At 36.6% G+C, this 13,209-nt stretch overlaps 1 protein-coding gene across 2 annotated transcripts in view; it reads right to left on the bottom strand.

Moving 5' to 3' along the window:
* Positions 1-248: 248 nt before the first annotated feature.
* LOC103714806 (proline--tRNA ligase, cytoplasmic) overlaps positions 249-13,209 on the bottom strand; it is a 39,556-nt gene continuing 26,595 nt past the window's right edge. For both annotated transcript variants that reach the window (XM_039116906.1, XM_039116907.1), the window contains exons 10-13: positions 12,132-12,416; positions 5,382-5,600; positions 2,305-2,398; positions 249-646 (exon numbers count right to left, since the gene is read on the bottom strand). In XM_039116906.1, the coding sequence (XP_038972834.1) occupies positions 582-646; positions 2,305-2,398; positions 5,382-5,600; positions 12,132-12,416 (663 nt within the window). In that variant the 3' untranslated portion in view covers positions 249-581. The remainder of the gene's footprint in view (positions 647-2,304; positions 2,399-5,381; positions 5,601-12,131; positions 12,417-13,209) is intronic.

The following is a 13,209-nucleotide window of genomic DNA, read 5'->3' as shown; positions in this document are numbered from 1 at the left end:
TTTCCTGTTTTAATGCAATGCAGACTCGCATCCAATTTCTGTCCCAAATGATTAACATAGCCATCCATCTCTAGAAATAAACATAAAGTAGAACAAGCATATATCGAGTGCTCTAAAGGTTTCAGCAAACGCAACCATACAAAAAATTACTTTATTCTCACGAGGCTCAAAATATATGTATGAAGGTTTTCTATGAAGAATGGAACCTGCTAGCCCGCATGCAATGCACCCATAGCCAGGAAAACATATAATAAAGTTGATATTTCTTTCAACTCAAGTGAGGGTGAACTTTATAATTGTTACCGTCTATTCAATCTTCTAATATATAGCTTGCACGATAGACAATAATAGGTTGCACAATGTAATATACCAATCTCTCATAATTTAAAAGCTCTGCAAAATCAGCCAAAGTCCAGTAATGCAACACCTCAATTTAACAAAATCAGTTGAGCAAAGCTCAAAAAAGATAATGTGTTACTGGGTGAAAAGTACAAATCCGTGCCCATGAGATAGGCACCATCTATTCTGAATGAATTTGGTGAATGACTATGAAAACCACAATCTTCAGATCGGCCAACTGGTTAGTAGCTTCGGCCCCAGTAAGTCCACTTCTTTGCAGGCTTTCCCGAGGCAAAGCAGAGAGTACCTACACATGAATTGATAATACTGTCGGTATGACCAGAAACAGTAATTCCACAGAAAGCACACGAATAAAATACCGATTGGAAAATATAAGGAAATATGGTTGGAATACAAAACAAACAAATGCCTAAGGCACTGAAATTCCGGAAGGTGAATTCATTTTGAGTGGAAGCAGATCGAAAAGATGAAAATGAATCAAACAGAATATTAATATGCGTAATACAAGTTAGCATATTTTCCATACAGAGGGACAAGACATAAAATACCGTAACTCAGGGAATTTGTTTTCCAAGATCTCCATTTTCTTTTGTATGATATTCCATGCCTTCATATGCCAAATGAAGGCTCATGAATCAGACACTTTATATTTGAAATGACCAGATTGTCCATGATAGGCTTAAGGGCTCCCACGAAGGAAATGAGTACATTTTAGTCAGTTAAATAGTTCAAGTAGGAAAAGTGGATTAAATTCATCCCAGGAGTTGTCAATGCAGGGATCGCCCAACCATACCAAACCGGACAATTTGGGGCATATCAAATAAGACTGGTCAGCGACCGGCACGGTTCAGCCTATTTATTTGAGACGGAGCTAATTCGCCTATTAAATACCCTCCAGCCCCCCAAAAAATGTGGTTCGCCTGCTCGTGAATCACGATAGTTCGAGCCCCCTTCCTTCCACATTCGACGGTTTCCGATAAGTCTCTCTCTCTCTCTCTCTCTCTTTTCCTCTATCTCCTCCCTCCATCCCTACCTATCCAGCTCTCCCTGTTTCGACACGTCTCGGAACGGCATGGTATGGAACCGGTTGCTAGCTGGTACAACCTCCAATATTAGTTCGGCAAACCTTGTCTCAATGGGTAACAACTAGGTAAGCAGTTGCTCAAAAATATTTTATAAGCACAATATGCTCAACATTGGATCTTACAAATCAAATAGAAAGATTTCATTATTAATTACATTACTCATTTTTTGATCCTCCCCAAATGCTTGGGATAGGTTAGTTAAACATCTCGAGCACTTAATCAAAGAAACAAAGATTGATCTGTCTTTTTCTTTCTTTTTTTTTGGCGCGATAAGATAAAATTTAAATATTGATAAACCATAAGACTGGTAAAAATTGGCCAGTTCAAGAATTATGATCAGATCCATGGTATGTGCGTGCAACATACTTGTATCTCTACTACATTTTATTATTCCTTGTAAGAGCTGCAATTGGTTTTAACGCTTCATTCATCACGAGCATTTCAAATGATTAGCATGAAGACTATTGATGTTCTTAGAATGTAGATCTACAATACTCTCAAATTCTATATAGACATACTTGATACATTTAAGAATTAAAATCATTAACTAGCACAATTAGGCATATATTAATGATATGGGGCCAATGATGGTAACAAAGAGAGTTTTATGCCATCCGATATGAGAGTATTGGTGCCATTCGCAGGGTAGTGCAATGCACAGTGTTGTGATATAAAGCACCAATCCCCTCGTGACACACAGTAATATAGCTTTTCTTGGTACTAGGGTTGGGCCCCATAGCATTTTTGCCCTTGGATATAGATCTCTCAATTAACAAAACCTGCTATAGATGAAGGCTTCATTCCACAACTAATCAGAAAGAATTCTAAACTATAAATAAAACATAAGCACATGGGATACCTTCAGGAAGTCTAGGCTGATCAAATGGCGTGCACAATGTCTTAGCAGCTCCATGTTCTCCCTTCGTTCGAGCCTTCACATCTTTTTCGACATCCTATATAAAGAAAACATATCACATCACTAACTTATATAGGACATAGCTGCACAATTTCAATTGTCTATTGAATCTAGTAATAAGACATCTTCAAAAATTCAGGCAAGTAATTGTGTTTCTACAATTAACTAGAAAAATAAATAAATAGAAGATATAACTCATAGAAAAAACTAAAAGCCCATTTCATCGTTTTAAATACTAGTACCAAACCCTATTCCATTTTTTTATTGGAATAATATAGTACCAGTCCAGTACCGACCATACGTACCAAACCCAGCAGCTTCAAAAGAAAAAGAAAAACTGCCGGTACGCAGCAGTAAGGTACCATCACTATGCACTGATATAGACTGGAACTGCCAGTAAGTACCAGGACATAGGGTGTCAACATCCTGGCACCTGGTGCCGGTTTCACATGGGAACAGTATGGTAACATTCTTGTTTTTTCCTTTTTTTTCCTTTTCTTTTCGAGAACCCAAGAAAAAAATAAACTAGACTGAACAACATGTCATGAAACCCTTGTTGTCTCAAATTGTTTCTGAGATATTTAGTGATTTTTGTAAGCAAGGAATTCACTGCTTTCAAAAAATGTGCGAAACAAAAGCAGGGGGTAACAGGAATTCTGTGCAATGCTATCTTCAAATTCAATCTCCATTTGATATTTTGCTAATTTGTAGAGGAACAAAATACAAAACAACAATGATACCAAACAAGCCGTAAACATCCAGACAACTCAAGAAAGACTAATTTTCTTACCAAAATCCCATATTTACAAGCACACAAACACACCCACACACCCCAAGCATGCACACATACGTGAACAAACACATGCACACACACACCCATGCTTGCAATGCAATCTCACACACACATGCACCCACATGCAAGAACATATGCATGCATGCATGCATGGATGTGCCTATTCTGAACCTGTCAACTCTCCAAAGAAAGCTATTTGGTAGCATCTGGAGTGAAAACGAAGTGTTGTAATGGAGTTCTACAATGAAGATCGCTTTACAAATTAAATATGACTTCAACAAACCGTTTAACATCATCCCCATAAGCTTATATTTACGGTAGGAGGAAATAGAAAGAAGCCATGACCATCATTCATCAGTCTTTATCCTGCCAACATAAGTCTTGTCCATGATACTTCACTCATTTACATTCAAAGAACCCCCTTGCAACAAGCACCATCTGATTATTTTTTGCCTCCTTGTGGTAGGTTTGCCTTGGTATCTAGAATTTTATTATGCATCTCAACACCAAAAAGAAAAAAATGGAACGAGTCCTATTTGGAAGCAACATCAATGCTACTCCTTGTTTTTTTCTTTTTTGAGGAAAACTTAGGCTCAAGGATCCTAACAAAATTTCACTGAGACAATGAAAGTAACAAAAAACAACAAGACCCTATAAAGAGGCAACAGCAGGTCCTGAACAACAGCTCCTGGCAATGCATCCTAACAGAAACCATAGGAAATACAGGACCAATCCAATGCAAAAAATTAAATCGATCACAAAATTGAACTCAACCTCTTAAAGGTCCTACGTACTGTGCTGCTTATAAGCTGAAGCAGCTCTAAACCACTCTTTTACCACTTCATTGCTCTTCTAATTAGCTGCAGGCCTCTTTGCTTCTTACTGCCGAACCTTCCTGCATTTCATGCCAACCACAATGCCCAACAGATACAAGCGGCTACCATATCCTGACCAGGTTTCCATTTATGCATTGACTTGAGTCCATGCGTCTGGTGGGTTGCATGTGTAAGCATCGGATCCTTTTAGATATCTAAGAATTTCTTCTTATGTCATACCAATGTCTGTGGTCAAGTGTCAGTGCAGGTATTTTAGGCTAAATTGAAGTGCCTGTATAACACAGCAAACAATTAAGTTCCTCCAACACTAACCCTCTCCGCCGCCCCACCTGGGGTCTTCCACGAAGCTTCTTAGGTACAGCCTACGGCCAAAATTTCTGCCAAAAAGACTTTGCAACAAAGCAACAACCGAGCAGAAAATGCTTTCCAGTATCCTCATGCTTACCACAAAAACTGCAGACTAACCGGCCTATTCCATTATGTTTTCTCAGATTAAAACCCATGAAAATCTTGTTCCAACAGAACACCTTGATTTTCTCAGGCATAAGGAGCCTCTTTGCTGAAGTTAAGGGTAGAAGCTATTAACTGAAAATTGATTGTGCCCACCAGCATGTCACTTGATCCTCCTCCTCAGATACCCTAACCTCAGCCAGTGAATTCAACAAGCCGCCCAGGTCGTCTTCTTCCTCCCTAAACATATATCTGAACTAATGCTCCCGAGTAACTATGTCATTCTCTTACTGTCAAATTTTCCCTTAACTTCCCACAGCTTTGAGAAAGTTCTTTCTTTAACTTCTTAAAATAACAACTAAACAACTCTATATTGTAAGGAAGCATATCTAAAAATAACAATATTATTTCTTGAAAAAACAAATTTTGCACCCACTCAAATCATCCCAAAATAAAAGAACATCACTAGGCTAAGATAATAATTGATTTCTAGAGTAAAAGGACTAGCACTTATACGTTTCTATAGACTAAAAAAAGGCCATCAACACTTTAGACTTCTTAGCAGGCAAACTATATCACATGTAACCTTGACTGATTTTTTTTTTTTGAGGGAAAAAATTAGACAAAGTCCACTGCAATTCATTAAGGTAATGAACACTGACTTGAACATATTTAATTTAAAAGATACAGAAGTATATATATATATATGTAGATAACTAATGGTTTTAGCAAATCAGGAGCACCTAAAATAAAACATTTGTTATTCCATTTCATGTTCATTTGTCATTCCACACCGTCAATATTAAAAATAATGATATTACCTAAGCTAGAATTATGATTTCGCCCAATCAAAGAATAAATGACCTAATAGCCCCACAAATGAGTAGATAATATTATATAGATTATAACTAAATAACTTTCATGATAAGGATATACCACACCTCTTCATCACACCAGGGAGCCAGAATCAACTTTTTGTCGTTAAGAGCTGCTATGAATTCATCCCATGTATTGATGACCTTGATGCAAGCATCTCTCTTTTGTTTTGCTGCATTAAAAAGGCTCTCTTGAATATAGGATAGTATCTCTTTTACTTTTTCTACCAAACTGTGCATTGGTATGTCCATCTTTGCACCATTGTCACGGCGAACAACCCGTACCTGAAAATTAAACAAGAAAATATGTTCTAGGGCAAAACGAAATATTAAAGTAACATGCTTAATGCAAGATGATATAACAAAATCCATTATCAGCTGTAGCACCCAGTCAAGAACTCCATATCATATGATTATCAAGGAAAATTCATTTATGCCAATGGAAAAAAGCCAGCTTTCAGAATGAGATTCCAGAATAAATCAAAAATACTCTTCTGAAAAACTAAATCACCCATTCCATCCATTAGCATATACTTCTCTACTGATATAGTTCATAATTAAATGTATCGAAATTTTATGAATATCATACCCAAACAACCAGATAATACTCGTTTATCTGAGATCAGTTGTAAAATCACACTTAGCATGTCTTGTTGATTATAACAATCCCTGAAATGATTATGGAAAGGTACCCAGTGGCATCTATAGTGATCTCCACCATGCATTCAAGTTTTTTTTAGAGATATACCACATAAAAGAAAGGAAGCAACGATTCAAGAAGCCAAGAAACCCTCTCTACCCAGCTATATAGAAAACTGGCAAAACCTTAGAGATGTTGTCATCAATTATATTGTAAATTGATGCATGTTGACGAGGTTCAGATAAGTCAACAATAAGATGGCATTCATTTCACACTTGATGGAGCAATCACATAGGTAATTCCTGGGAATCCATGTTACATCCAACCAGAATTTCTGTGTCATGCACAGATCATGCAGCATGATATTCCAAGAAGCATGCCTCTATCATCAAAACAAATCCTTTTTTTACAACACATTGGTATATACATCACTCAGAAACATCATATGCAGAGTGATAAAGAGAGGATGAAAAACAAGTGTATAACCCAGAAAGAATGTATCAGTATATGTGTTGTAAAAAATAACTAGAATAGATGTATTTTATTAATCCAAAACAACTGTTTGGAGAAAGAAGCATTTTTTTCCCTCAAATCTATCCCTCAAAATTTCACAAATGTATTGCATGTGCTCAATACATATACTGATAACAACTTTTAGATATCTGCTGCATGTACAACTAACATTTGCCGTACGAGTCGGTACCAATGCATACCGGCCATACCGTAGCGATACTGAACCAATATGCAGTACGGGATGCGTACTGACACTCGGTATGCCGAACCTGCCTCTGTACCAGAACACTGTAACAAAATAGTACCGGTACGGGTTCCGGTATCGAGACAGTAAACCTTGTGTGCAAGGTTTAATAATGCAAAGAAAGCTGGAAATTAAATAAGTTAGATTCTAAGGTGTTCAAAAGAATATATGAAAAGGAGAATTTTTTTAATACAAAATAAAGAATAACTAGGTGGCTGCATGCAAAACTTTTTTCTATCAGTAGCATCAGATTTTAGATATTTAAGGCTTATTAACTTATAAATCAAAGTTTGACAAGTATATGCAAGAGTTTTTTGGTTATTAAAGTTGAAAATTTAAGATTGCAAAGGGGTCTAAAGTAACAATTAACTTCAGCCAGAGGTGGAGATGCTGATGATGATGATTAAGGAATATGTACGCTCGTGCTTGTGCTATATAATAGTATAGGTAACAAAAGAGAGAGCAGATTACTAGGTATATGCAGATTTACAAATCTGTGAAGTAACCATGTCACTGCCTTGTAAAGAAACAGTTCATTGTACTTTAACTGGCCAGTACTTGTATGGGTCTGCTACAGTGCTGTGATGTAAATGAGGTTCCTTGTATAATTCCAATGACCAGCACACTTAAAAGGAAACAAACAACAAACCTCCCATTAATTGAATGTAGGCAAGGTTTGAAATATCGAATGGCTTAGTGCGTACCACTCAGTACATAAGGGATCAAGGCCTCCACGATACAAGGAGGCTAGATAGAACAAATATTACCTTAACCTCCTTTGGACAACCTAAATCGAGGGTGGGTCGAATATTTTGAGGACAGATCAAGGTTAGTTTGCCCTGAATGGATCCAAGATCGCTCTTGGACCGATTGGTACATCTGGTTACTGCCAGGGAAGTAATGTTAAAGGGTGATTCTCTCTTGTTTTCTACCATTTGAATGTGAAAACAAGAAGAGAGACAAGTTGCTAAAGGGGTTTTCGCATCAGATTGACAAATCTACAACCATTCCTGCACCAGTGATACGCAAATGCAAACAGAATTTCATCCACAATAGGTGCAACTTAGGTGTGCTCAGGACCCACCCATGACAAGGACTGAAATTATTATAAATTTCAAATAGTTACAAGCAAGCGTATCGGATCAGAGAAACTAAATCGTTTTAGGGTAGTCGACTAAAGAAGATAATGCCGTTAAATCACTAAAGAAGATGAATTGATAGACCGAAAGAATCAATGAGCATTAATCTTAGGACATGCTATAAGAATTTTGAAAAATTAAGAAATTGATAAAAGAAGATGGATAGGTAAACTAGTGCCAAGTACTTGATCATCCACGATAATAGTGACCATTTGAATGATTTTGGGTTACAGGTGCTACCAAAGTTGTCAATAGGTGAAAGTTGCAGTAAGGCACAAGTTCTATTGGAGCCTCGGCGGAAGGCATAATGCAAGGCACACGCCTTGACGAAGTGAGGAGCAAAAAAATATAGACATACATGTAAATAATAATAAATACAAGATTCTAAACATATTAATAATGAATTATCAATTTCTATCCACTGTTCTGTTTTTGATGAATAAAACCATAGCTGCAACAGCAGCTAAAGATGAAGAGGAAGAGGAAGAGTAGGGTGTCGCTTGTTTCTGATACATATCTAGCAGCAGCAGTAGCAAGAGCACAAGAAGTAGAAGAATGCCAAAATCCACCTCTTCAGATCCCAGAATCTGCATGTTTCTCTCAATCAGGCCATCAGAACACAAGATCCATCTCTTCTCCAGTTCACCTATCTCTCCGTTTCATACCTCTCTCTCTTTTGGCCACAAAATCCTCAAATCTTGATCAAACCCTGAATGATTAATGGCTAAGAATAAAAAAAATGTACGGCACACTTTTTGCTTCTAAGGTTTTTCTTGAGGCACAATGCACTTTTTTTAGTGCCCAAGTAAAAGGGTTTCGCCTGAGGGTAGGCAAGATGCTGGGGTTGAGCCTTGTTGCACCCTGTGCCTTAGGCTTGCATTTGACAACACTTGGTAAAAGTTGTTATGAACTATTCCTTCATTGTTTACTTCCTTTTTGGGGAGACTAGGACGAGAGCTAACCCAGCCACAAATCGGGCTAAGGCAAGGGTCGAACCCAAGTCATTGGCACCATCTGTGTTTACTTTCATTTGGATTGTTAACTTTAACATGTATATATTTTAAAGGTATTTTAAGTTGCAAACTATGTGATGTTGGGTGACACATACATGTTAATGACTTCAGCATGCAGCCATGCACAGAAAACTCTAGCGCACACAAACTTTGATTAGGGCATTTAACTCGATATTCCTGTCTTATTTCTTGCAGAACCATAGCTTTTAGGAAAGAAAAACATGATAAAAAGCCCAGAACTGGAGTTTTGGATGACAAAAATGGCTGTATCTACATCTACCTATCAATACCCTTTTTCAATAAATCCTCGATATGACACCAAACCACTTCTAGTTGATACAACATCAATTCTTGACATTTTGAACCTTGGATGTAGGTCATGTCTTGGAATGTGAAAATTATTAGCAACAATTGAATATTTTATTGTCTTATATAATTTAAGTGACTTGACTAGGACATTGAACCACTTGCTTGGTTTATACATAAAAAGAGCATGCCATGCCTACTGCTGATATATCTATAGGTGTATCAGGTCTTGGTCATCAAACTTAAAGATACCTGAACGCTTTGGTGTCATGTCCAACTATCCCAAGTGTTGGACATTGTAGCCTCCTAAAATTCTAGGCATCATGACATGGTATACATACATACACATCCGTGCCTATGTATACACATTTATATAGGCACAAATAGGTACAAATAACAAACATACAAGACATAAATGTATGCATAAAAGCACTCAACATATACAACATTAAGGCATTCTTAGGTGTATTTTAGTTGATATCCTACTAAGTTGTAAAAATTATTCCTTGTGCAAATTTAGGGATGTTTACATTAATAAAGAATAGTTGAGATAACTTTAATACACAGTTGATAATTGAAGTGTCCAATACTTGAAACTATGTCATTTCTGCATGACACTTCAATGTGGAGTGTCCAACTATGTCGTGCCAAGTTATGTCAGATCCAAGTATCCAAAAGTGTCAACATTTACAAAACCTAAAAATGAAATCTCTAGCTAACACAAGTTACAAATAAACTTTTCATCTGATTATAGACATACGATGGCATCCAAGCAAGATCAGACACTGGAGCCATGTACAAGCCAAACAATCTAGCACACATGACTCCACTCTGGTGTGCATCCGATTTAGTAAACAGAAAATTCTGGTTGACAACTAATATGAGGTCATATTCTTAAGAGGATTAGTTTGTAAATCAAAATAGAAAATAATGTGAAAATCCAAGGCCATCATTCTTCACAATTTGAGATTTGTTACTTATGGGAGAAGGCCATCATTCTTCACAGATCTTTGGTGCTCAGAAGACGCTCTTGTTGATCCTTTCCTTGGACTTTCTATTCCTTAAAAGAGAACTGCAGGTGCAGCTGTGCAACAACTTTTGCATATAAAGAGAAAGTAACATGAGAATCTTGCTTTCAGAGACTTCTAACACACAAGAAGGTTGTGGAGTGTGGAACCTCTCGATACCATGTTATCAAATTTCAAGGACAAACTAAAGCAAGGCAATTGACGGATCTGAAAACTGGTCTTCAAATGCAACCTTTCTTTTAATATTGCACCTATAACAGTCATACCAAAGAAAATCCATTTCAAGATTTCCTGACCTAAAGCTCCGGCTATGTTACATCAATTCAGGTTTGTGTGTTAGGTGTGTATCCAAGTCTCCAATCCTTTCAATATCTAAGAATTTTTTCTTATGAAGCTGGGTCCAAGTGTCATACTAATATCCATGTTTCAAGGTCTAGTATGTGTATGTCATGCTAAACCAAAGGGTTTGGAGAGTACAAAGTATAGATCCCTTTTGGTTGATTTGAAACATTTTCTGCTTAGATCTAAATGTATACATGGAAGATTCGCAGTTATAAGTTATGCAGTTTTGTTCATTTTCAGTTCTCTATAAAATAAAAGAGAGAGAAAGAGGGAGCTAAAAACACTCACCTTTTTATGATGTGGTTGGACTTGCTGATTGGTAGCCTCGATTACAAGGGATAGCTGCTGTGGATGCACTCACTTTCAATGCTAGATAGAATTGGATATGAACACTAGCCTTTCATTTTGTAGTAAGATTTCACAGGAAGGAGAGAATTTTTCACAGTAAAGGACCACAATGTGGTCCCAAGAGAATCATACAGCTGCACAGTAGATGTATTGAGCATATTAATTTCGAGTGTCTTATGTTCTGCAAATCCAGGTTATGACAGCCAGGATTCTTGTTTCTTGTTATCTCTTTCCTTCATTAGATACTTTCTTCACCTAGGCTTCTCTTTCCTAGGGTTCTTAAAAGAACCGATGATCCGACATACTAAAAAGATTCCCCTGCCGTGCATTATAATAATACCACTAAGGCACTAAACATAAATATAATTGTTAAATCTAGATACTATTATTTAATTCCTTTCTTATTTCCTTCCTTGTCCTCATACAACCTTCCTTGTTTCACTAACCAAAGTAGTCGCTCCTCTTATTCCAATCAGTAAAAGAGTTCACAATTTGGATTTACAAGCATCCAACATTATCTTAGGTTTAGCCTTTATAGCAAACACTTTAAAAATAGCACATGATTTTTCTTCCAGAAATATCTTGTTGAAACACGTCCAGAAAGACCAATAACACATTCTTCCATTTAAGAGTACAGAAACACAGTTCTATTCTCTATCACCAACTCATCTATATCACCAACTTAAACGGTATAAACAGAAAACTTACTAATAATATACAAAATAGTGTCTAATTGGATAACACAAAATAAAGGAAGTATCGCATCAATTAAATCACTAATCATTCATTGAACTATCACAATAGTCTTAGTATTGTGCACCATCGACATTCTCCGTACATTAGACAACCAGGAACAACATTGGATACAAAACTGAGAAGAATACAGCAATATTCCATTTGACAAACTATGAAATATGAAGAGCAATTTACAGAACAGGAATTTCATACTTTAAATATAAAGCAGGTAAGCATTTATGCATTTATTGCTATGGTGTTAGATAAGATAATTTTCAGAGTCTTTTAAAATGATTATTACACTGATACCACACTAACCAACAGGAAAAAAACAGCAACGGAAGTGCATAGATGCACAACTTTGTTACCACAATAAATGCATGCAAACATGCCAGGACACACATAAAATCACACATGCATGCCAAAGCATGAGTTTCAATGGATCAATTTGGTTGCTACCAAAGAAAACTAACTATGTACCAAAAAAAATAATCAGCTCCTTATCTACCTGATTATTTGCTAAATCCTTTGGCCCAATTTCGAGTCTCAATGGAACACCTTTCATTTCCCAGTGAGAGTACTTCCAACCAGGTGAATAATTATCTCTTAAGTCCACCTCAGCTCTGAAACCTGCTTTACATAGTGTATCAACTGTCGATGTGCAGGCATCAAAGATGGCCTGTGTATCAGCATCCTTATATGGTACAGGAATCACAATAACTTGGACCGCTGCTACTTTAGGTGGCAGAACCAAGCCTTTGTCATCTCCATGAACCATCACCATCACCCCTATCTGCAAAAGCAGTGCATCTTAGACATGGTATATGGTTTCCTTTCATTCTTAAAGTACAGATAGCAATGATCCCATCACTTCATATTCCTTAAACAGGAAGAAAAACAAATTTACTACTGACAAATAAACAAGTTTTAGGCATGCAGAACTTCAAAGGAAAATATTAGACCAAAGTTTTTTTAACAAAAACATCGAAAGGATCACATAAAGAGGACACTCTACAGACTACAACACAAAATAAGATTTTTACAGTAGAAATCATTTTCCAATTTTCCAATAGAAAGAAGAAAGATGTTACAATGCATTCTAAGTTAAGAGCATAATCTAAAATGGATCTAAAAATAAAACATATACCTAACACAACATGTTCCTTAACATTCTTCAGACACTGGGTAACAGGACATGATTATTCATTCATGCATAGCTAAAATGATGAATATTTAAAGAACTTAAAAGCTTTAGAGTTTTGAGTGCTATTAAAATAAATATGCTTATTTTTGCTTCTAATTCCAACCATGCTTTCCAAGGCTTGTAACATGAAACAAAGGAACATGTTCTAGCTTTTGTACTTCTTCATCGTGGGTGCCTTGATGAGATGATCATTTTGGATTTGTTAGAAGCACTAGTTGGTTTGCCTATGCCAAACAACTTAGACCCAGGGGAAAAATTAGATTGCCTTAAAAAAGAAACACTCTAATGTTAACAAGTAGCAGAAAGGCCTTTCATTTAATACCTAATGTCCACACTCTAGCCTATAGCAAGATGACAAATTGAAGGCTTTGCAAACTCCGCA

Source organism: Phoenix dactylifera, unplaced genomic scaffold (assembly GCF_009389715.1).
Source record: "Phoenix dactylifera cultivar Barhee BC4 unplaced genomic scaffold, palm_55x_up_171113_PBpolish2nd_filt_p 000144F, whole genome shotgun sequence".
NCBI classification, from domain to species: domain Eukaryota; kingdom Viridiplantae; phylum Streptophyta; class Magnoliopsida; order Arecales; family Arecaceae; genus Phoenix; species Phoenix dactylifera.
This window is presented reverse-complemented; position numbering and strand designations above follow the sequence as displayed.